Source organism: Electrona antarctica (genome assembly GCF_951216825.1).
Source record: "Electrona antarctica genome assembly, chromosome: 1".
Classification (NCBI taxonomy): domain Eukaryota; kingdom Metazoa; phylum Chordata; class Actinopteri; order Myctophiformes; family Myctophidae; genus Electrona; species Electrona antarctica.
In genome coordinates, this window is record NC_136806.1 from 6279374 (window position 1) to 6304824 (window position 25451).

Below are 25451 nucleotides of genomic sequence, written 5' to 3' on the forward strand. Positions count from 1 at the left end.
CTCAGCCCTGTTACTCTCTTCCCCCGTGCAGTCTACTCTCCAGACATGATTAACTCAGCCCTGTTACTCTCTTCCCCCATTCAGTCTACTCTCCAGACATGATTAACTCAGCCCTGTTACTCTCCTCCCCCCTGCAGTCTACTCTCCAGACATGTTTAACTCAGCCCTGTTACTCTCTCCCTCCATTCAGTCTACTCTCCAGACATGATTAACTCAGCCCTGTTACTCTCCTCCCCCCTGCAGTCTACTCTCCAGTCATGATTAACTCAGCCCTGTTACTCTCTTCCCCCATTCAGTCTACTCTCCAGACATGCCGTCTCGCCTGCCCGTCCAGGACATCTTTGCGGGGCTGGTGACCAGCGTTGGAACGGCCATTCGATACTGGTTCCACTACACACTGGTGGCTTTCGCCTGGCTGGGGGTGGTGCCTCTCACAGCATGTAAGTGGAACTACACCCTGGGCTCCACTACTACCATATAATACTAATAATAACTACCATTTATCATGATGTCACTGTTAATGTGTCTGTCTGTTTGTCCCCAGGTCGCATCTACAAGTGTTTATTTACAGGCTCTGTGAGCTCTCTTCTTACCCTGCCGTTAGACATGCTGTCAACGTAAGTTTTCTTCTCATATTTCTTTTTATTTTCAAGTTTTCAGTCACTAAAAACGGTACATAAAATGGTAAATGGTGCATTTATATAGCGCTCGCTTTACACAGACGTGTAAAGAGGTGTGCATTATATTCACCCACCGATGGCAGAGGAAACCAACCTGTCACATTAGGGGTTCAAGGAGCGAGGAGTCTTGCTCAAGGACACTTCGTCACTAACTGTGGGGGAGCCCGGGATCGAACTGGGAACCTCGCGGTTGCCATCCGGCCGCTCTACCCCTGAGCCACTGCCGTCACTACAACTAATTTCAGTCATTTGAATTCCATAGAAGTCAGCATGTCTCACACCGAAAATAGGCAATTAGCTCACAATGCGTGTTTGTACATGTGCTATTTTAAGTATCTGAAGTGATCAAACTGGCAATAGAATGCATGTTCAGTCGTCCAGAAAACCCTAATTGATCTCTGATATTTCATAAAACGTTGGTGTGCGCAACTCGAGCGCTGTTCGAGTTGCGCCCTGATTGGCACAGAATAGTAAATCATGTTTTGGGTGAGTGAGTGTTTGCCCCGACTGTCACTGAAAGTGGCTACTGGCCAGTCACAGCGCGTCCTAATAATAGAGAAAATACATCATAAATACATAATGAAACCGGATGGTAACCGCAAGGTCGCCAGTTAAACCTGGGTTCCCCCAGAGTTAGTGCCGAAGTGTCCTTGAGCAAGACACTGAACCCCTAATTGCTCCTGATGTGCTGGTTGGTGCCTTGCATGGTTTCCGCCACCATCGGTGTATGAATGTGTGTGTGAATGGGTGAATGTAATGCACAACCTCTGTAAAGCGCCTTGGATAAAGGCCCCATTTACCATTTTATATTCAATTATAATGGACCTTGACATGAAAAGGGTTCGGTGCTAGAATCATAATTCATCTTCATAATTCATCTTCCATCCCCCCCCCCCCCCCCCCCCCCCCCACAGGGACAACCTGCTGGCGGACTGCTTACAGGGCTGTTTCGTGGTCACCTGCACGCTGTGCGCCTTCATCAGTCTGGTGTGGCTCAGGGAGCAGATCGTGCATGGCGGCGCCCCCCAGTGGCTGGAGCAGAACCAGCCACTGGGGGCCCCCAACCAGGCCCCCAACCGCCAGCCCAACAACAACAACGGCGGCGGCGGTGGCGCTGCAGCCGCGCCACACAATGACGTGAGTGAGCCCACTGTTGATCATAACATTTAGATCATAGTCACACAGTGACGTGAGTGAGCCCACCGTTGATCATAACATTTAGATCATAGCCACACAATGACGTGAGTGATCCCACTGTTGATCATAACATTTAGATCATAGTCACACAATGACGTGAGTGAGCCCACCGTTGATCATAACATTTAGATCATAGTCACACAATGACGTGAGTGAGCCCACCGTTGATCATAACATTTAGATCATAGCCACACAGTGACGTGAGTGATCCCACTGTTGATCAGAACATTTAGATCATAGTCACACAATGACGTGAGTGAGCCCACTGTTGATCATAACATTTAGATCATAGCCACACAGTGACGTGAGTGAGCCCACCGTTGATCATAACATTTAGATCATAGCCACACAGTGACGTGAGTGATCCCACTGTTGATCATAACATTTAGATCATAGCCACACAGTGACGTGAGTGAGCCCACCGTTGATCATAACATTTAGATCATAGCCACACAGTGACGTGAGTGATCCCACTGTTGATCATAACATTTAGATCATAGCCACACAGTGACGTGAGTGATCCCACTGTTGATCAGAACATTTAGATCATAGTCACACAATGACGTGAGTGAGCCCACTGTTGATCATAACATTTAGATCATAGTCACACAATGACGTGAGTGAGCCCACCGTTGATCATAACATTTAGATCATAGCCACACAGTGACGTGAGTGAGCCCACTGTTGATCATAACATTTAGATCATAGCCACACAGTGACTTGAGTGAGCCCCACTGTTGATCATAACATTTAGATCATAGTCACACAATGACGTGAGTGATCCCACCGTTGATCATAACATTTAGATCATAGTCACACAATGACTTGAGTGAGCCCCACTGTTGATCATAACATTTAGATCATAGTCACACAATGACGTGAGTGAGCCTAGCCTGGCTAATAAACCAGACTAATATCACACAACACTGTCGCGGTATATTAGTCTGGGCTGGCTCCACTTGGATTTCATTTCCCGGGGGGCGGGTTCAAACATTTTCTCTTTGACGCAATTGGTCAGAGCTACTGTCAGTCAAAGGTCTCAAGCATTGAACGTCACTGTACCAAAGCCCGCCCATATTGCATACCGTGTCCCGATTGGCCCGACCTGTTCTCGGTTGTAGGAAAGAGGCGTGCTACTGAGCCTCGCCAGACCCTAATCCGCTGGCAGGCAAATTTTTTTTTGCCAACGGCTGATTCGGTCTGGTTTATTAACCAGGCTAGAGTGAGCCCACTGTTGATCAGAACATTTAGATCATAGTATTTTGACTAAAATGTCCATTAAACCATTTTGACCTGAGATCAGATTCTAAAAATGTCTTCTACATCCTGACAGTTTTCTGAAAAAGCTATGTTTCTATGTCAGTGGTTCTTCGATTTTTCAAAAATAGCAGACCTACAAGCTCGTAGCGCGCCACTCGGTGGCACGCTATGAGCTTTTAGATCTGCTATTTTTCAATAGCTAAAGCATAACATAATGCTAACACCAAAAGGGGGTCCTTGAGAGAGTTCTAGGGGGTCCCCAGCTAAATGATCATTAGGAACCAATCAGATGGGACTTTTCTGTTTGGATGTATGGGGCTGTCAAGGCCAGAAAGTAGTTTTTTTTTTTGGCCACTCAGTAGGTGTTCCCGCATAACCCATTTTGGGCGGGAACCCCTTTTGGTGTTAGCATTATGTATAGCTATTGAAAAATAGCAGATCTACAAGCTCATAGCGCGCCACTCGGTGGCGCGCTATGAGCTTGTAGATCTGCTATTTGAAAAATCGAAGAAGGACTGACATAGAAACATAGCTTTTTCAGAAAACCGTCAGGATGTAGAAGACATTTTTAGAATCTGATCGGGTATGATGATGATGTCCACGCGCCGCATGTACCCTCTATTCAAAGTGTTTCTCCGTCCAGCAGGATGCAGGTGGTAACGTGGCCGTAGACCCCCAGGCCGGGGGGGCCCCGGGGGGCCCGGCAGCAGCAGCCCACCCCCCCGAGGACCCCGCAGGCCCAGACCACCCAGAGGAAGCACCCGAGCAGGGAGATGACCCCGAGCTGGACAACGACGACGACGATGATGAGGAGGAGGACGAGGATGAAGACGAGGGCAGGGAGGATGAGGCTGTCGACGGCAACAACGGAGGACACGGTCAGTACGGGGACCGTACTCAATGGGCGTTTCTTAGCCCATTGAGACGTGAGGACGATTCTACAAAGGCCTTCAAAATCTGACAGTTTTCTGACAAACCTATGTTTCTATATATATCATTGGTTCTCAAACATTTTCATGTCAAGGACGTAATTGGGCCCCCCATCTGAACATATGTTGTTCCAGGGACCCCCCCCCCCACTCTGAAAGAATATATATTCAAATATTTGCACCGTATTTTCAAAAATAGCAGATCGGCAAGCTCGTAGCGCGGCACCGAGTGCCGCGCTATGAGCTTGTAGATCTGCTATTTTTTCAAAATAAAAAAAAGGGAGTATAACATAATGCTTGAAACACCAAAAGGGGTTCCCGTCCTGAATGGGTTAATCAGAGGACCCAATTAGCAGCACGTTTTCCTTTTTTTTTCTTGATATAGATCATGTGGTTCAGATCGAGACCCAAAAGAGAGATTAGACGTCCCAAACCTACAAGCCCCCCGACGTGTCACTTCACGCCACGCTGTGAGCTTGTAGATCGGCTATTTTCACATATATTTATATACATGTGTCTCCGCTCTTTCCTCCAATGCAGATGACTTGAACTGGAATGCCTTGGAGTGGGACCGCGCGGCAGAGGAACTGACATGGGAAAGGGTGAGCAAACCTGACTGTTTCATATCGTGTCGATTGTATTATTGATGTTTATCCAAAGTACATTCGATCTCGTCTTCCGTTGACTTCCTGACTCAGCGGTTTCTGGCCAAAACGGCTTTCAAGTTAAAAGCCTCGCTCATTGACTGTGCAATTGTGGCGGCGAGAGCCCTCCACCAGATGGCGCTGTGGCGCCCAATGAGTTTTTGAACATGGACATGTTGATGAGTTGGTGTCTCTCTGTTTCTGTTTCACTCAGATGCTGGGCCTGGATGGTTCGCTGGTCTTTCTGGTAAGACACGCACGCACGCACGCACGCACGCACGCACGCACGCACGCACGCACGCACGCACGCACGCACGCACGCACGCACGCTAGGGATGCACCGAAAGGGAAATTCTTGGCCGAAAACCGAATGCCGAATATGATTAATATTAGTTATTAGTCTTTTTTCCTACCATTGCTGTCATGGCCGTACCTTAAAGCTACCTGATTTATGGCAATAAAAATGGTTATGGCAAAACTTAACTTAAATAATAATCACTATTATGGGTCCATAAAACATTTATTCGGCTCTTTTGAATGCATTAATTGCATACACTATTCGGTGATATATTTTCTGCCTATTTGGGCCGAAACAGAATGGGCCGAATTTTTTTTTGCCATTTTCTGCCGAATATTTTCTGCGGCCGAATATTCGGTGCATCACTAACGCACGCACATTGTTACTGCTGTAAATCACTACTAGTTAGTAGAGATTTTATAATACTTTTTCAGAGATGTTAAATATAGTATGCTTTTGGTGTGTTCTTTCTCTTCAGGAGCACGTGTTCTGGGTGGTGTCGTTGAACACTCTCTTCATTCTGGTGTTCGGTATGTTATGTTCAGAGACATTTCAATTCATTCATACACGCATATACTGTACACATGCAGTGATATCGCCATAGCATACAGCGGTTGTGTGGAGGGATTTCACATTTTGGTGCGGTGGTGGTGGAAGTACAGTGATGATCTTGACCTTGTTGTTTCCCTCTCTCTCTGTAGCCTTCTGTCCGTATCACATCGGCCACTTCACGGTTGTGGGACTCGGCTTTGAGGAATACGTAAGTGCACGACGGCACGCACGCACGCACGCACACACGCACGCATGCACGAACAAGGGGCAAACTACGGTTTCACCGTTTGATACGGTCACGATCACGTTACAGATTTAAGCTGACGATTCGTTGTCACACGGATAATTGCGATTTAACGATTTAATCGTGTTTTTGGCATATGATGTCATATCCTGTTGTATTTGTCGTTGCAGATCAAAGCGTCCCACTTCGATGGCCTCATCACCACCGTAGTGGGCTACGTCCTCCTGGCCGCCTCGCTCATCTTCTGTCACGCATTAGCTTCACTGGTGAGGTTCCACAGATCCAGACGGCTGCTGGGGGTCTGCTACATCGTTGTCAAGGTAACTGAGCGTGAATGTAAAGCACTATATTGTAATGCTATTATTATTATTTAAAGGTTTCACTCAAGGGTCATTTGTTTTCTTCTCCAGGTGTCCTTACTGGTGGTCATGGAGATTGGTTTATTCCCACTCATCTGTGGCTGGTGGCTTGATGTCTGCTCACTGGTAATTACTGTACTGTACTGTACTGTACTGTACTGTACTGTACTGTACTGTACTGTACTGTACTGTACTGTACTGTACTGTACTGTACTGTCTACACTACACTACACTACACTACACTACACTACACTACACTACACTACACTACACTACACTACACTACACTACACTACACTAGCTATGCTAACTGGCTCACTCACATCATCTATTTTCCCCTCACTGACTCATTTTAAGTAGTGCATGATGACACTGCTCACGCTATGAATGTACAGTACATCCTATACAGTCTATATCTCATGGTAAAATGGCCTAACAGTCTATATCTCATGGTAAAATGGCCTATACAGTCTATATCTCATGGTAAAATGGCCTAACAGTCTATATCTCATGGTAAAATGGCCTATACAGTCTATATCTCATGGTAAAATGGCCTAACAGTCTATATCTCAAGGTAAAATGGCCTAATACAGTCTATATCTCATGGTAAAATGGCCTAACAGTCTATATCTCATGGTAAAATGGCCTATACAGTCTATATCTCATGGTAAAATGGCCTAACAGTCTATATCTCATGGTAAAATGGCCTAACAGTCTATATCTCATGGTAAAATGGCCTAACAGTCTATATCTCATGGTAAAATGGCCTATACAGTCTATATCTCATGGTAAAATGGCCTAACAGTCTATATATCATGGTAAAATGGCCTATACAGTCTATATCTCATGGTAAAATGGCCTAAACAGTCTATATCTCATGGTAAAATGGCCTAACAGTCTATATATCATGATAAAATGGCCTAACAGTCTATATCTCATGGTAAAATGGCCTAATACAGTCTATATCTCATGGTAAAATGGCCTAACAGTCTATATCTCATGGTAAAATGGCCTAACAGTCTATATCTCATGGTAAAATGGCCTAACAGTCTATATCTCATGGTAAAATGGCCTTATACAGTCTATATCTCATGGTAAAATGGCCTAACAGTCTATATCTCATGGTAAAATGGCCTAATACAGTCTATATCTCATGGTAAAATGGCCTAAACAGTCTATATCTCATGGTAAAATGGCCTAACAGTCTATATATCATGATAAAATGGCCTAACAGTCTATATCTCATGGTAAAATGGCCTAATACAGTCTATATCTCATGGTAAAATGGCCTAACAGTCTATATCTCATGGTAAAATGGCCTAACAGTCTATATCTCATGGTAAAATGGCCTAACAGTCTATATCTCATGGTAAAATGGCCTAATACAGTCTATATCTCATGGTAAAATGGCCTAACAGTCTATATCTCATGGTAAAATGGCCTAACAGTCTATATCTCATGGTAAAATGGCCTAAACAGTCTATATCTCATGGTAAAATGGCCTAATACAGTCTATATCTCATGGTAAAATGGCCTAACAGTCTATATCTCATGGTAAAATGGCCTAATACAGTCTATATCTCATGGTAAAATGGCCTAATACAGTCTATATCTCATGGTAAAATGGCCTAACAGTCTATATCTCATGGTAAAATGGCCTAACAGTCTATATCTCATGGTAAAATGGCCTAACAGTCTATATCTCATGGTAAAATGGCCTAATACAGTCTATATCTCATGGTAAAATGGCCTAACAGTCTATATCTCATGGTAAAATGGCCTAACAGTCTATATCTCATGGTAAAATGGCCTAAACAGTCTATATCTCATGGTAAAATGGCCTATATAGTCTATATCTCATGGTAAAATGGCCTAATACAGTCTATATCTCATGGTAAAATGGCCTAACAGTCTATATATCATGGTAAAATGGCCTATACAGTCTATATCTCATGGTAAAATGGCCTAAACAGTCTATATCCCATGGTAAAATGGCCTATATAGTCTATATCTCATGGTAAAATGGCCTACAACAGTCTATCTCTCATGGTAAAACGTCCCACCGTGTCCATTGCAGGAGATGTTTGATGCCACTCTGAAGGACAGGGAGACGAGCTTCGACTCGGCCCCCGGGACCACCATGTTCCTCCACTGGCTGGTGGGCATGGTCTACGTCTTCTACTTCGCCTCCTTCATCCTTCTGCTCCGAGAGGTGAGAGAGAGTTGCAGCAAAGCAGTGTTGATTTTTCGTCGACTAAAAATGTTCGTCGACTACCTTTTTTCACTCTGACGGAAACTAAATGAAAACTAAGCTGATGACTAAAATTAAGACTAAATATATTATTGACAATTTCGTCAACAAATAAACTAGATTAAATGTTAGGAAGGGACTAGTGGACAAGAGATCCAGTATAAGTCATTTTACAATTCGTTCCATGCTGAAAATAGACGATCTACAAGCTTGTAGATCGGCTATTTTCAGGGCCCGGAAAAAATAATTTTAGTCTACTAAATCAACCGTAGATTTAGTCGACTAAAATCTCATGACATTTAGTCGACTAAAACTAGACTAACCCGGGCTAAAACATTCCGGGTGACTAAAATGTTTGTAAAAGTTTGTATGTTTTGACAACCGAGTTGTCTCTTTTTTTTTTAATTTTCATTGAATGTTTGTGTTTTGCTGTTTGGCTTAATTGGCACCAAGGAAAGGATTCAATGAAATGTATGTAATGTATGACTCTGTCGCGCCGTTCACCGTGGCCGTTCCAACTAGGCCCATTACATTCTCCAAGGTTACTCTGGGGTGTTTAACCCATTTTGACCTGGGAACGATTCTACAACATTTGTAGAATCGTCATGATTTAGAAGACATTTAATGTCTTCTAAATCATGACAGTTTTCTGAAAAACCCTATGTTTCTGTGTCAGTCAATCTCAAACTATTTCATGTCAAGGACCCCCAAGATTATTATGTAATAATTGGCCACAGACCCCCATCTGAAAATATGTTGTTCCAGGGACCCCCCAAGAAGCAAAGATTTCAGTTAAAAATGTTCGCTCTGAAAGAATATATATTCAAAGATTTGCGCCACATTTTCAAGATTTTTCAAAAATAGCAGACCTACAAGCTCGTAGCGCGGCACTTGGTGCCGTGCTATGAGCTTGTATAGATCTGCTATTTTTCAATAGCTAAAGTATAACATAATGCTTAAAAAACACCAAAAGGGGTTCCCGGCCAGAATGGGTTAACTCGAGAACGGAGAGAGACGGACACACAGCACAAACTCAATGTCTCTCTAAAAGGCATCAGTTAATGTCTGGATCTGCTCTACTTTATCTCCTTCCTCCTCCTGGCTGCCTGGGGAGGTCACCGTCGTCACGGCAGGAGAAAAACCTGCTAGTCGATTAAATGAAGCCGTAATCTCAAGAGATAGAAGGACACATCGTCCAGAATGAGGACACATCGTCCACACAGACGCCAAACAGTCACTGAGGTCGCAGAAAAAGAAAAGTGCCACTTTGTCTTGAAGACTGCAAAGTTAGATTAAAGGGTTAATTCAGGTTTTTGGACTTAAAGCTGCAGGAAATACTTGCCATTAATATAATGGTTGCACAGGTATTAATTGAGTCCAGTGGTGGGAGTCCTGGTCTGTATTGGGTGAATATTAAAGGACCACGTCACCACTTTTCAACCTATCTTCATATAATAGGTCCTCACTAATAATCATGATAAAATGGCATTTTATCTTCATCATTAGGCAGATTTTTTTTTAAACAAGATTGTTTTACAAAAATGTTTAGATTTTCATTATCGTGAGGACGATGGCTTCCATTTTCGCATTGCAACTTTTCAGGACTAGAAAGCCTGCAGTTTCTATTAGCTTGTATTCCCCATCGATGATGTCACTGGAAGACGGTTTCTGAACTGCCCACAGCCCTCCTATGAGACACAGACCGTGTAGAAAAAAATTGTGTCGTCTTTTCATGATTATCAGTGAGGACCTATTATATGAAGATAGGTTGAAAAGTGGTGAAGTGGTCCTTTAAGTAGTTCCGGTCATTTGGCAGGGGGTCTGGGGCCAACGCGGTAAACATAAATTAATCCACAAAACTATTTTGGTTGTTTCTGCGTGCTCTAGGTGCTCCGGCCTGGGGTGCTGTGGTTCCTGAGGAACCTCAACGACCCAGACTTCAACCCGGTGCAGGAGATGATCCACCTCCCTGTTTACAGACACCTCCGGAGGTTCCTTCTCTCTGTGGTCAGTTCAGAGAGTGTGTGTGTGTGTGTGTGTGTGTGTGTGTGTGTGTGTGTGTGTGTGTGTGTGTGTGTGCGTGTGCGTGCGCGCACCGGTACTTCTCTCAACCTTGGTCACAATGACAATATCTATATGACAAACTGTAGTAGAAATGGTGCCGTCTGCAGCCACATGAAACAATGTCATCTTTACTTTGTGAGACATTTACTTGAATTTCACACGCCTGTGACTGTGATGTCATAACATGTATATGTAAGATGAATCTTTACAAATTAATTTCATTTGCCGTTTTCTTTTAACCCTGTGAACATAAAATAAAAATATTTTTATTTATTTCATCTCGGTATGAAATAAATAAATGGTGCATTTTATATAGTGCTTTTATCCAAAGCGCCTTACATAGATGTGCATTACATTCACCCATTCACATTACATTCACCCATTCACACACACCTTTACATAGATTGTGCATTACATTCACCCATTCACAGTCACACACATTCATAGTACAGATGGCGGCCATGAACCCATGCAAGGCACCAACCTGCACATCGGGAGCAAATCAGGGATTCCAAGTCTTGCTCAAGGGCACAAGGTATATCTTATTTATTGTGTGTGTGTGTGTGTCTCAGGTGGTGTTTGGCTCCATCGTGCTGCTCATGCTGTGGCTTCCTGTCAGGATCATGAAGCTGTTCTTTCCTCACTTCCTGCCGTACAACGTCATGCTCTACAGGTACAGCTTCTTTATTGACATCATGACTCATAATGAGATGAAAGAGGCATGATCGGTGTCTAATAAAACATTCACTCAAGCTCCCGCAAATCAAAACAACTGCTTGCGTCGCCAGTAGGCTGTAAAGACTATCGCTTGCTCATGATCAGAGCTTCCGTTGCTCCAGACTGTATGACGGAAGCATTTGAAAATTGGGAGAGGCAACAGTCAGGCCACGCGAGACTGTCATTTCTGTTTAGACGTTGTGAAGTGAACAGGACTGTTCTCCTGTCCTCCCCTTAGCGACGCTCCGGTCAGCGAGCTAACAGAACTGTTCTCCTGTCCTCCCCTTAGCGACGCTCCGGTCAGCGAGCTAACAGAACTGTTCTCCTGTCCTCCCCTTAGCGACGCTCCGGTCAGCGAGCTAACAGAACTGTTCTCCTGTCCTCCCCTTAGCGACGCTCCGGTCAGCGAGCTGTCTCTGGAGCTGTTGTTGCTGCAGGTGGTTCTGCCGGCGCTGTTGGAGCAGGGACACACGCGCCAGTGGCTCAAACGCCTCGTCCACGCCTGGACCTTCACCGTGGGATACGTCCTGTAAGTGGCCCATCTATATATCTGATCTATATGGATTTTTACATTTGAGAACGGATTAATCACATTAGAAATATCATCTGTTGTGCTGATTAGTGATTAGACTGAGTTCTGTCAGAGCAGCAGCAAAATTGGCTTATAGGAATGGAACGAAAAGGGCAGGTATACGCTCCTGTATTTATTGATTTATTTATTTTTTATCATTTTTATCCCACGATTTTGTAACCCATTTTTCACCCCTGTGTCAATTATCTAATGTGATCCTGGGCTCTACACACCCTCCGCCAACCTAGTCCCCATATATGGGGGACATGGGGAGAGCAACAGACTTTTAACTCATGCTACGCTCCTGTATTTTAACATCAGTTATTATGGTGGTACTTGAAGAGCCAAATAGTTTCTGAGGTGGTACTTCAGTATAAAAAGGTTGGGAACCAATGCGGCCTAGTCGACGGAGATGTTTCGTGGTAGTGTTAATCAACGTTGCCGTGCGTTTCCTCCGCAGTGACCTCCACTCCTACCTGCTGGGCGACCACGAGGACGAGGACAACCACTTCATCAACAACAACCCTCCCGGTCGCCACAACAACAACAACAACAACGAGGAGGACGCAGGCATCCCCGGCCTGGGGGAGGGTCTCCACGCCGCCCACCAGGCCATTCTGCAGCAGGGCGGTCCCGTGGGCTTCCAGCCCTACTTCAGACCCCCAAACTTCCCCATCAAGGTGAGTGACGGGCGGCCTGCACAGACAATCACGTGTAAGTGGTAGGTTCAAGGTTCAAGGTCTTTATTAATGTCCCAGAAGGGCAATTAGGTTTACAGCAAGAGTAGTGGTTTAAAACATACAAACAATACAGGACATTACATTACATTACATTACATTACAGTCATTTAGCAGACGCTTTTATCCAAAGCGACTTACAATAAGTGTATTCAACATAGGTAGGGAACAAAAACTACTAATCACCAGAAGTCTTTAGTGCATTTTCTGCAAAAACAAGCAACCAAGAGTATACCTAGCGCTAAGGTAAAAGTGCAATATATCAGCTACCTATTTCCTTAAACAGATGAGACAAAATAGCTAAATCAAATGAGCATGAGCTAAAACAATTAAGTGTATCGACTAAACAAGATCCAATAAACAATACAACAATAGAAAACAAGCGTTCGTACAACTAGTTAACAACAAGTAGGTCAGGCAGAGACCTACTACAACAGACAACAGACATGAGACACCATATAAACAGAGGTCTGGGCGCATCTAGTGCAGGTATAGAATCAAAGAAGAAGAAGAAGAAAGGCTACCTTCAGAAAAAGTGCTAGGATATAACGTGCCGGCATAAAGTGCTTGTTTCAGCATCGTCATCATCACGTTACATGTTACTGGCAGCGTTGACCGCACGACTCGAGGCAGGGACAAAGTAGTGCTTTAATAGGTAGGGTTTTTTTCTTTTTTGTTATGATTTGTTTTTGGCTTTAAGCCTTTTTTATTGATTAGTGGAGACAGACAGGACAGTGGGAGGGAGAGAAGGGGAGAGATATGCAGCAAAGGCTCGAACATGTGATGATTACTATATTTACCCAGGGTATCTGGGCTAAGCTCAAGAACTTGTTTCCAGCCAGGCCCTGCTCATAGAACATTTCATCGTAGTGGTTCAATGCCTTGTTCAAGGGCACTTCAGCGGTGGTAATTTTAACGTGTCGGACCGCTGATTCGCACTGGCGACCTTCCGGTATCAAGACCGCTCCGCAATCCGTTCGGCCATCGCTGCCAGGCCGCGCTGTCAGGCCAGAGCCTACAGTATAGGTGGCATGATGCGCCTGGACCACTTGGCCAGCGGTTAAACTTTTTAACCACTAGACTTGGTAAACGTAGATTGCTTTTTTCCCCTGTCTACGCTAAATCGCTTCGCCAAACATACTAATGTTACCCACAGAATATGGATGCTGGGGTTCAAGTGGTTAGTTCAGGATATAATTATGTTAGGACGAGGACTCTCCAAACCATGGTCGGCATTGGACAAAAGAAAATCTGGCATTGGTCGGGCTCTAGAAAAAACAAAAAAACATTTGGCTTAATTTGTGTCAAATTAAAGTTTTTGTCAATTGCATTTGTGTGAACACACATTTAGAGTATGTGTGCAGGAGTATTTTAAATGGCAGCGCATTTGAAGTTTTCTCACGTACATACCGCCAACATTTGAAGTGTCTTCTTTGAACGACTAAGCCCACGTTATCACAGCAAAGCATGAATGTGCTTTATGAGTGCTGCCTGTCGGCTGTGGCTCTGATCCAGCTGCCTGTCGGCTGTGGCTCTGATCCAGCTTGAAAAGCAGTTAGAGAGGGAAAAAAAACAGTTTTCTGTGAGCCTCCGTTCACCAGCTGGAGTGGTTTGAAATGCATCACTGTCCGGGACCAAACGACCCCCATGTCTGGGACCAAACGACCCCCCTGTCCGGGACCAAACGACCCCCTGTCCGGGACCAAACGACCCCCTGTCCGGGACCAAACGACCCCCGGTCCGAGGCCTAATGCATGTCAAACTGGGGGTCCTTGAAATTAAAGTGGTAGAGAATCCCTGCTAGAGCCGTGAACATCTCCTCTCATGGTGGTCCCTGGGATGTCTTTTCAAATGGTGGTCCGCGGGGCTAATGAGTGTCAATTTAGGGGTCCTTGACGTGAAAAATGTTTATATAAGGCCTAATGGTTATTGTAACGAAGACTCTGACTAGGACGTTGGGCTATATGATATATGACATGTTTAGTATGACAATCCCTATATTTGGGCCCGAGCCGACCTAGTGCTGATATCGATAGATATGGTAGAACCATATATGGATAGAACCATATATGGATAGATCTAACTGGCTTAGTCATCGTGACAAGCCTGGTCGGAGAATATATAGAGGGTCGGCTTCAGGGAGAAGGCAGAAGTCAAAGCATCCTGGTTTAAGTTCTAACCGGACACCACTGCGGGGGTCCTAAGCTAAGTAATCAGCAATACAGCCTTGAGCTGATGTGCAGGAGAGAGAGCACTGGTGATGTGCAGGAGAGAGAGCACTGGTGATGTGCAGAGCACTGGTGATGTGTAGGAGAGAGAGAGCACTGGTGATGTGCAGGAGAGAGAGCACTGGTGATGTGCAGAGCACTGGTGATGTGCAGGAGAGAGAGAGAGAGAGAGCACTGGACATGATCACCTCCCTGAAAGTGGCCGGGGTTGAAGTGATGGCGTCGTGTTGTAGACGCCAGGGTCGAAGTGGTGGCGTGGTGTTGTAGACGCCAGGGTCGAAGTGGTGGCGTGGTCTTGTAGACGCCAGGGTTGAAGTGATGGCGTCGTGTTGTAGACGCCAGGGTTGAAGTGATGGCGTGGTGTTGTAGACGCCAGGGTTGAAGTGATGGCGTCGTGTTGTAGACGCCAGGGTCGAAGTGATGGCGTCGTGTCGTAGACGCCAGGGTTGAAGTGATGGCGTGGTGTTGTAGAAGCCTGGGTCCAAAGCTGTGGACCACCTTTGATACGGTCAAGAGGGCGTTACTTCAAACTGGAACTGCACGGATTGGCTGACTCTGACCCATTGACAGGGAACGCCCTTAATGGGTGGCATGTGATTTGATCTTGAGGTTTTGTATGACCCACCGTAACATCAAAGGAAGAAAGCGGGACGCCTGGACGCCCTCAATGGGGTGGTCTGAATGGCTGACGCTTGATGTTCAAGCCTCCGTATGCTTGTATTGGGGTGGCCTGAGGGGTCTACTGTTCAAGCCTTCTAGATATGGTACAGATTTCCATGGGAAATCTGGGGGTGGCAGAGTGTAACGAAGGCTTTCACCTAGAGCTTTAGATGTCATTAGGGCCAAAAGGCTCTGGTGGATATCATGAGAGCATTGTCTGGACAGCATGATGATGCAAGGGCATCGGAGCTATATCAACCTTCCCATAGATGTTGGAGCAGTCGGAGGACGGCAGAGGCTTCGTTCACCGATAGGATATCGAGATGAAAGTGCAAGCTGACAGACCAGAAGTCCAGGTTCATAGGGACCGAAGTAGTCCAGCAAGGAGGCTGGACGGTCACTCTCGCAGAAATGACCATGAGCATAACCGGGAGACGAACAGTCATCATGCATGGTACGGTAGTAGCACCCAATTCTGCCGATCGTACACCAAGTAACCAGCAAGATGGCATTACTGTAATAGCGGCACACACCATCGTGGGGTATGCGGCAGGTTCAAACGACGAGATTTGATATGACAGATGAAGCTGTGTTATCAGCAATGGACGTCGTCATCAGGCAAGAAACTGTAAACTACAGACTAGGAGTGAACTGTGGTGGAAGGCACCCTCTGGCTTTTCACAGTATTAATAGGAGCCGGTTGAACCGGAGAGCAGATGAACATTTGCGGAACCCTAGGACACCTAAGATCGAGACGGGACAGGATTTACAAGAGGAATTACCGCAGCCAGCAATCTTGACTATAGCAGGAGAGTCCTTGCATGTGGGCTATCCACCGCCTAAAGGGAGAAATGTCATGTTAAAGGTGTGCAAAGTTCTAATTTGCAATTGTGGCAAAGTAATGGAAGTATATGCAGTTCTGGATGATGGTTCGGGGCGAACCATTTTGTTACACACAGTTGCCAAGCAGGTCGGATTGAGGGGTCAACCTGAAGAGTTGCGTATCAGAATCATGAGAGATCTTCAAGTTTTGCACGGGGTGGCTGTATCTTCCGAGGTATCTCCTGCCATACAGCCAAACCAAGTCAATAATATTGAGGGAGCATTGATCGCCAAATAGCTTGGATTGTGAGCATACACAGATCGTCAGCAGACTAATGGAGAGAGATTAACATCTTCGAGAGCCTCCCTTGCTGGATAACTACCAGGCCTGGCCTGTTAGAACCTAGCCGAAAGAAAGGACAAGTCTGAGTCTTCTGGATGCGGTATAGATTTCAACGTGAAATCTGGGGTGGCTGTAACGAAGACTCTGACTAGGACGTTGGGCTATATGATATATGACATGTTTAGTATGACAATCCCTATATTTGGGCCCGAGCCGACCTAGTGCTGATATCGATAGATATGGTAGAACCATATATGGATAGAACCATATATGGATAGATCTAACTGGCTTAGTCATCGTGACAAGCCTGGTCGGAGAATATATAGAGGGTCGGCTTCAGGGAGAAGGCAGAAGTCAAAGCATCCTGGTTTAAGTTCTAACCGGACACCACTGCGGGGGTCCTAAGCTAAGTAATCAGCAATACAGCCTTGAGCTATTTTATAGTTATATATATATATATATATATATATATATATATATATATATATATATATATAAGGACATAAAGAACTCACAAAGGCTTGTTTTTCCCCTATAGATCTTACTCCTGGTCGTCTCCATGTGTGTGACACTGCTGCTGGCCAGTCTGACATGCCTTACCCTGCCAGGTGAGACGCACGCACGTGCGCACACACACACACACACACACACACACACACACACACACACACACACACACACACACACACACACACACACACACACACACACACACACACACACCTCCCCTTACCCTCCTCCTATCTCATTACTTTCACCAGCCTTCTCCTCCCTCCACATCTGGGCTCCTTGTCTGCCCGTGTCAGATGTGTGTTGGTATTTAAACGTTATTGATCGCGGGCAGGACTTGGCTCGTTGCTGCAGGACAGCAAAGGAATGCGATGTGGTTGGAACGCTCAGGACGAAACGTGCATCGGGAGATGAAAAGTCCAATGAAATATGTGGAACATTGACTGTTCCCATTATCGTACTACAGTATCTAGCGAGCAGATCATTATCTGCTGGCATGCATGGCGTAGAATAGATGTTCCGTTAACCCATTCTGGGCGGGAACCCCTTTTGGTGTTAGCATCATGTTATGCTTTAGCTATTTAAAAATAGCAGATCTACAAGCTCATAGCGCGCCACCGAGTGGCGCGCTACGAGCTTGTAGGTCTGCTATTTTTGAAAAATCAAAGAACGACTGACATAGAAACATAGCTTTTTCAGAAAACTGTCAGGATGTAGAAGACATTTTTTTAATCTGATCTCAGGTCAAAATGGGTTAATGTAGAGGCTCGTTGGACACACATACAGGCACAGATCTTGTAGACAGACGGTGAATCTGAGTCGTCACTCACTATACTCGGTCTGGAAAGGCTCCTATCTCCATCCAAGGTAGGCGGGACATGCCCGCGGTGAAATGGACCTGTGGCTTCTGATTGGTCTTTGGGGTGGTCTGTGAGGTGGGGAACAAATAAAGCAACAGTTTGGCGTGGTCTCAAATTGAGACCACGCCAAACTTTTCCACCCGTTCCACCCACGGAGCAAGTTACTATGCGCGTCAGTCCACCGTGTCCCAGTCAGTCAGTTAGAGCTTATTTGTCCAGTCTAACTTCGAAGAGAGGGGGAGAAAGAAAAACAACAAAATATAGCCTACTTGGCAGCCCTTGTGCAAACTACAGCAAGGCGCCTTTGTTTTAAATTGTCCCCCATTCGCACGTCGGCAAAGCCGTTCACACCTACGGCTGGAGATGCGCGTTTTCAATACCGGCGGCCCCGTCTCACCGTGCTGCGCGCATCACGTGATTAAATAAAATGTGGTATCGGATTGGTGCGGGGCGTACTTGCCGATTCCGATATGACCAAATAAGAGCATATCGGAGGGCATTCCGATACAAGTATCGGTATCGGGACATGCCTAGTCTCAATGCGCACCGTGCAGCTACTGCTGTTGCCCTGCAACGTTACAACATCTCCTTTAGGGATGGAGCTCGAAACCCGGTACGACCAAACCCAATGACAAGCTCATTGAATACAATACAACGACGAGCTGTTGTTTTCTAGTGATGCCACCACACTTCTTCTTCATGATCATGCAGGGAATATTAAGAAGGCGTATATTTTCTGTGGCGAGGTTCTAATTTTCTAATTTTGGTGAGCCTCCTTCACTTCTATCTACTCTGCACAGCTCTGTGTTCCTTGTGGAGAGTCTTTGATGTCTTGTTGTTGAACAAATAAAATAAAGCAGTGTAAAGCCACAAGAGGTCTCAGGAGACCGTGTGTTTTATAATATGGCTGAGAGGCGTAGTGAGACACGACGCGGAGGGTCTCCAGAATGATGCCTTTTAGTGTTTTTGGCAGCAAATGTTGATTTTAGTTTTAGTCATAGTGTTTTGAATAGTTTTCTTAGTAACATTTTAGTCACCTGGAATGTTTAGTTCTAGTTAGTCTAGTTTTAGTCGACTAAATATCCTAAGATTTTACACGTCGCGACGCGTTGTGAGCTTGTAGATCGGCTATTTTCAGCATGCAACCAAGTGTAAAATGACTTATACTGGATCTCTTGTCCACTAGTCCCTTCCTAACATTTTAGTCTAGTTTTTATTTGTCGACAAAATTGTCAGTGTATTTAGTCTTCGTTTTAGTCGTCATAGCTTAGTTTTCATTTAGTTTCCATTTAGTTTTCATCAAAAGGTAGTCGCCGAACATTTTTCGTCTTCGTTTTAGTCGACGAAAACAACACTGCTTTAGATGACTAAAACTAAATTAAATGTCACTCCAAAGTCTATGAATAAAAATAATGAAAATGTGCTGGTCTAAATCAACAACGCTCTCTCTCTCTGTCTCCCTTCTGTTCCAGTGTGGGCGGGGCGCTGGCTGATGTCACTGTGGATGGGCGGGGCCAAGGTACACGAGCTGTACACGGCGGCCAGCGGCCTCTACGTGTGCTGGCTGTCAATCAGGGCCGTTACCGTGGTGATGGCCTGGATGCCCCAGGGTCCTAACGTCATCTGGACCAAAGTGCACGAATGGACCAGCATGGTAACAGTCTGTCTGTCTGTCTGTCTGTCTGTCTGTCTGTCTGTCTGTCTGTCTGTCTGTCTGTCTGTCTATGTGTGTTTATTGTTGTAATCCACGTAACTCGAGAAACAACTTCAATTTCGACACACGCGTTCCACACCACCACAGGGGGTGCAGTGCCCGGTGTCGACTCTGTCGATCGGACCCACGGTTGTCCAGAACCGCCCCAAAAAAGCCTCTGCCCAGTGTCCATATATGGTGCTGGCCTTGTTGAAAAAAATGTATTTCCAACTCCAGCTTGTCTCAGTTCAGGCTGCATGAACAGAGCTCGAGCGCTCGGTTTCTGCCCCCTCTATATCGTAACTCTTCTATTAGATGGCTCTGGGGGCCAGGCTACTGCCGCCCTAAACATCGTCAAACAACGTTGTCATTACATTTTTGGTAGTCGTGAGGTTTTTCATCGTTGCTTCATTCCATGCGTTGATGTTGCAGATCGTGAAGAGCGTGGCCGTGGCGGTGATGCTGGCCGGAGTGATTCCTCTCCTGCTGGGTCTGCTGTTCGAGCTGGTCATCGTGGCTCCTCTCAGAGTGCCCCTGGACCAGACGCCTCTGTTCTACCCCTGGCAGGTACGGCCCGGACAGTCTCTCAACACACAAACAACACATTCAGTTTATCAGCACTTTTATTTCATTTTCATGTCTTGCCTTACAGCTTTGAACCACTATGAAACTTTAGCTGTTGAAAAATAGCAGATCTACAAGCTTGTAGGTCTGCTATTTTTTGAAACATCGAAGAACGACTGACATAGAAACATAGCTTTTTCAGAAAACGGTCAGGATGTAGAAGACATTTTTAGAATCTGGTCTCAGGTCAAAACTTTAACTAGGGAAAAACTAAACTAGGGAACATTTACAGCCATTCAAAGCTGTAAGTGTGACGTGTCCTGTGTTGCAGGACTGGGCTCTGGGCGTGCTCCATGCCAAGATCATCGCTGCCATCACTCTGATGGGGCCTCAGTGGTGGCTCAAAACGGTCATTGAGCAGGTAAGAAACTTGACATGAAAAAATGTCCATCAAAACGTCCAAAATGATCCTGTGTGTCTCCTGTAGGTCTCTGCCAACGGTATCCGTCACCCTGGAATGTGGAATGTGTTTGACATGATGTCTGTGTCTCCTTTAGGTCTATGCCAACGGTATCCGTCACATCGACCTGCACTTCATCGTGCGGAGGCTGGCCGCGCCGGTCATCGGCGTGCTGCTGCTCTCCCTGTGTCTGCCCTACACCATCTCCAGAGGAGTCGCTCCCCTGCTGGGTCAGTGACACTTTATTCTACTCTACTGCGTTCGCTCCAGTGTTGATTTCGTCTTAGACTAAAACTAAGACGAAAAATGTTCGTCGACTACCTTTTTCCACTGACGAAAACTACATGGAAACTAAATAAAAACTAAGCTATGATGACTAAAACTAAGACTAAATATATTGACAATTTCGTCAACAAATAAAAACTAGACTAAAATGTTAGGAAGGGACTAGTGGACATTTTACACTTGGTTGCATGCTGAAAATAGCAGATCTACAAGCTTGTGAGCTTGTAGATTGACTATTTTCAGCAAGTGTAAAATCCCTTTCACGCACGAAAACGAGCACGGGCCGTGACAATTTCACGGGGCCGTGAAAATATGCTTGTGTAATCAATCAGCCCCTCAACTTCTCTGTGCGTCCAAAATAAACGCACGCCTCTCGTTGAAAATTAATTACTGTAAAGGCCTAAGTCATATTTTTAAGGTTTTCAGAAAAGCATTATCTGCCTAAGTCATCTAGGACGTAGGCCTAAGTCATCTAGGTAGGACGTAGGCCTAAGTCATCTAGGTAGGACGTAGGCCTAAGTCATCTAGGTAGGACGTAGGCCTAAGTCATCTAGGTAGGACGTAGGCCTAAGTCATCTAGGACGTAGGCCTAAGTCATCTAGGTAGGACGTAGGCCTAAGTCATCTAGGTAGGACGTAGGCCTAAGTCATCTAGGTAGGACGTAGGCCTAAGTCATCTAGGACGTAGGCCTAAGTCATCTAGGTAGGACGTAGGCCTAAGTCATCTAGGACGTAGGCCTAAGTCATCTAGGTAGGACGTAGGCCTAAGTCATCTAGGTAGGACGTAGGCCTAAGTCATCTAGGTAGGACGTAGGCCTAAGTCATCTAGGACGTAGGCCTAAGTCATCTAGGTAGGACGTAGGCCTAAGTCATCTAGGACGTAGGCCTAAGTCATCTAGGTAGGACGTAGGCCTAAGTCATCTAGGTTGGACGTAGGCCTAAGTCATCTAGGTAGGACGTAGGCCTAAGTCATCTAGGTAGGACGTAGGCCTAAGTCATCTAGGTAGGACGTAGGCCTAAGTCATCTAGGTAGGACGTAGGCCTAAGTCATCTAGGACGTAGGCCTAAGTCATCTAGGTAGGACGTAGGCCTAAGTCATCTAGGTAGGACGTAGGCCTAAGTCATCTAGGTAGGACGTAGGCCTAAGTCATCTAGGACGTAGGCAATCATGAGGATTCTTTTTTTTTTTAAAGGGGTTCATGGGGGGCGGGACCCCCTTTTGGTGTTTTAAGCATTATGTTATACTTTGGCTATTGAAAAATAGCAGATCTACAAGCTCATAGCGCTGCACCGAGTGCCGAGCTATGAGCTTGTAGATCTGCTATTTTTGAAAAATCTTGAAAATGTGGCGCAAATCTTTGAATATATATATATTCTTTCAGAGTGAATGTTTTTACCTCAAATCTTTGCTTCTGCATGGCGGGGTCCCTAGTGGAACTACATATTTTCAGATGGCAGTCGGCGGGTCCTTGACATGAAACTGTTTGAGAACCACTGACACAGAAACTTTCATAAAACTGTCAGGAATTAGAAGGCATTTGTAGAATCATCCTCGGGTCTAAATGGGTTAACCCATTTTGGGCGGGAACCCCTTTTGGTGTTTTAACTAAGCATTATGTTATACTTTAGCTATTGAAAAATAGCAGATCTACAAGCTCATAGCGCGCCACCGAGTGGCGCACTATGAACTTGTAGGTCTGCTATTTTTGAAAAATCATGAAAATGTGCCTGAAATCTTTGAATATATATTGTTACAGAGCGAGTAACTCAAATCTTTGCTACTGGGAGGGTCCCTGGAACAACACATTTTCAGATGGGGGTCGGCGGCCAATGTCAATGTATATTTGGGGTCCTTGACATGAATATGTTTGAGAACCACTGACAGAAACATGGGTTTTTAAGAAAACTGTCAATTTAAAAATTCGACGTCAGGCCTAAATGTGTTAACATGTGTGTGCAGGCGTACAGACGGACATGCAGATTCTGGTGGAGAGGAGGATCTATCCCTTCCTGCTGATGGTGACCATCCTGCTGGCCGTGCTCTACGTCCAGATACGTCAGTTCAGACGCCTGTACGAGCACATCAAGAACGACAAGTCAGTACAGCACGCACGCACGCACGCACGCACGCACGCACGCACGCACGCACGCACGCACGCACGCACACACACACAGTAGAACTAAATGGTAAGTCGTTTTATGTTTGGTTGTGCTCGGGTGTTGCGCTCTGTAAATAGCCACATCTACAAGCTTGTAGATCGGCCATTTTCAGCATGCAACCAAGTGTAAAATCAAGCATTACGACGCCATCAAGACCTGACCAAATATACCGGTGTATATATAATATATATATTATATTATTATTATATTGGATGACTAAAATATGACTAAATGGAATTATATTCCAAAGACTCTGATGATTAAAAACTAAATAAAACTCTCTTCCCTATTCCCTATTGCCTTGTCCTCACCTCCCCTCCTCTATTCTCTATTGTCCTCCTCCTCCCCCCCCCCCCCCCCCCTCCCCCCATCAGGTACCTGGTGGGCCAGCGGCTGGTCAACTACGAACGCAGGGCCAGGAGCACTGGCCCCGCCTCCTACAACACCTCCTCTTAAACTGGACGATCACCTCCTCTTAAACTGGACGATCTGGTTCTGGACCCACAGCACCTCCTCCTGGACTGGACCTCTACCGTACCTCCACCCACAGAACCTCATATAGACTGGACCTCTACCGTACCTCCACCCACAGAACCTCCTCCTAGACTGGACCTCTACCGTACCTCCACCCACAGAACCTCCTATAGCACCTCCTCCTAGAACTGGACCTACCGTACCTCCACCCACAGGACAGAATCTTCTCCTATAGCACCTCCTCCTAGAACTGGACCTACCGTACCTCCACCCACAGGACAGAAGCTTCTCCCTTTGGATGTGCAGGTAGAAAGAAGGAGGACCAGATGAAGTAAAAAAAATCAAAACATCAGACCCAGTGTGAAGTGAGCGGTGCCTTTTTGACCAGTTAATCTTACGAAGCTACAGTTATAGGAACAACGTTAAACCTGCTGTCCGGTTCATTTCAAAAGGCTGCTCAGCAGCGCCGCTCGGTGGCTGCGGCTGTCGTTGCCGTGCCGATGTGGACAAACGGACAAGCGGCATCGTGCTGATGTAGATGAATAATAGAGACACACGCGGTGAATCAAAAAAAAAGAAGTAACGAAAAACACCTGAACAGGGGACTGAATTCACTAAACACTGAAAAGCTGCCAACCGTATTTGAAACCGGAACATCTGGAAGTGAGCAAATCGTTGGAACGTGCCGAGAACGTGCTCATGATTTAACACATTCAGCCCCGACTGCCGTTTTTATAATATGGAGGTTTCTATGATTCGTTTGGAATAGTTTGAGTTGAAACCTTTACCTCGTTTTGTGCTTCTGCTTCTTTGAGCATTTCATTTATTTGGCATCTTTTGTTTTTTATTTTATTTTGAGCTCTACTGACACTTAAAGTGACGTTAATTGGAGAAGGAGGCATTTATAAGGAGATAAGGAGCCATGGCTATAGAGCGTCGCAGTCCCGCCCCCTTTCATGACGACGCCAGGCCCAGTCCCGCCCCCTTTCATGACGACGCCAGGCCCAGTCCCGCCCCCTTTCATGACGACGCCAGGCCCAGGAAATAGTTCCCAATGCATTTTCCCCATAGACATTTCAAAAAGTATTTATTTAAAGACCTTATAAGCGTCGTACGAAGCCAACTCGAGTCGTGACAAATCATGACAATAAACACAATATTTTGGACCAAACAAATAATTACAAAGAAGAAAAACAAGTGTTGTAACCTGCCGTTTTTTCTTCTTTCTAATTATTTGTTCAGCCCGAAATGTTTTGCTTGTTGTCATGATTTCTCACAACTCGAGTTGGCTTTGTACGAGGCTTAAAAGGTCTTTAAATAAATACTTTTTGAAATGTCTGAGGAAAATGAACGGGGAATCATTTCCTGGGCCCTGGTAGGGGGCGGGACTGCGACGCTCTATGGATATTAGGAGGCAAGGAGACATGGATATTAGGAGGCAAGGAGACATGGATATTAGGAGGCAAGGAGACATGGATATTTGCATTATAATGGAAACGCAGCTTCAGTCGTTGTGGTCGTGATGCCGTTTTAGCTTATTTCTCAAATGACTGGGAAAAAAACCCCGCTTGTCTGCTGTCGAGACGCCGAAGAGGGACGCGCAGAAGTGATTTGATTGCGGTTTTATTTAGTTTTATTTTATTTGCAGTGTTTTTATTTGATCATTGATCGTCGTATAGTGAGCTGTTATGTAGCCCACCGAAAAAAGGCTGCTATTGAACAAGAGGAATAAGGAAGACGTCTTTTTAGAGACGATCTTGACACAGCCCGAGACTTTTCTTAATGTGGTTTTTGTCATTTCAAAAGAAGAGTTGGGAGCGTTGCGGTCGCTCTCCTCGCATCTCAAAGGAAGAGTTGGGAGCATTGCTGTCGCTCTCCTCGCCTCTCAAA

At 45.5% G+C, this 25451-nt stretch overlaps 1 protein-coding gene across 2 annotated transcripts in view; it reads left to right on the forward strand.

The window, feature by feature from the left end:
- The window catches only part of LOC306930948 (E3 ubiquitin-protein ligase MARCHF6-like), a 30187-nt gene extending 6466 nt beyond the window's left edge, over positions 1–23721 (forward strand). Inside the window, exons 4-25 of one of the 2 annotated variants that reach the window (XM_079512072.1) lie at positions 297–440; positions 545–617; positions 1595–1817; positions 3781–4015; positions 4607–4668; positions 4925–4957; positions 5487–5538; positions 5710–5768; positions 5975–6124; positions 6215–6289; positions 8241–8375; positions 10302–10421; positions 11051–11151; positions 11587–11724; positions 12227–12446; positions 17095–17164; positions 19399–19580; positions 20052–20186; positions 20515–20604; positions 20741–20873; positions 22888–23023; positions 23462–23721. In XM_079512072.1, coding sequence (XP_079368198.1) covers positions 297–440; positions 545–617; positions 1595–1817; positions 3781–4015; positions 4607–4668; positions 4925–4957; positions 5487–5538; positions 5710–5768; positions 5975–6124; positions 6215–6289; positions 8241–8375; positions 10302–10421; positions 11051–11151; positions 11587–11724; positions 12227–12446; positions 17095–17164; positions 19399–19580; positions 20052–20186; positions 20515–20604; positions 20741–20873; positions 22888–23023; positions 23462–23543 — 2648 coding nt within the window. In that variant the 3' untranslated portion in view covers positions 23544–23721. The remainder of the gene's footprint in view (positions 1–296; positions 441–544; positions 618–1594; positions 1818–3780; positions 4016–4606; positions 4669–4924; positions 4958–5486; positions 5539–5709; positions 5769–5974; positions 6125–6214; positions 6290–8240; positions 8376–10301; positions 10422–11050; positions 11152–11586; positions 11725–12226; positions 12447–17094; positions 17165–19398; positions 19581–20051; positions 20187–20514; positions 20605–20740; positions 20874–22887; positions 23024–23461) is intronic. The other variant, XM_079512073.1, reaches the window with a different exon arrangement.
- The last annotated feature ends 1730 nt before the right edge of the window (positions 23722–25451 follow it).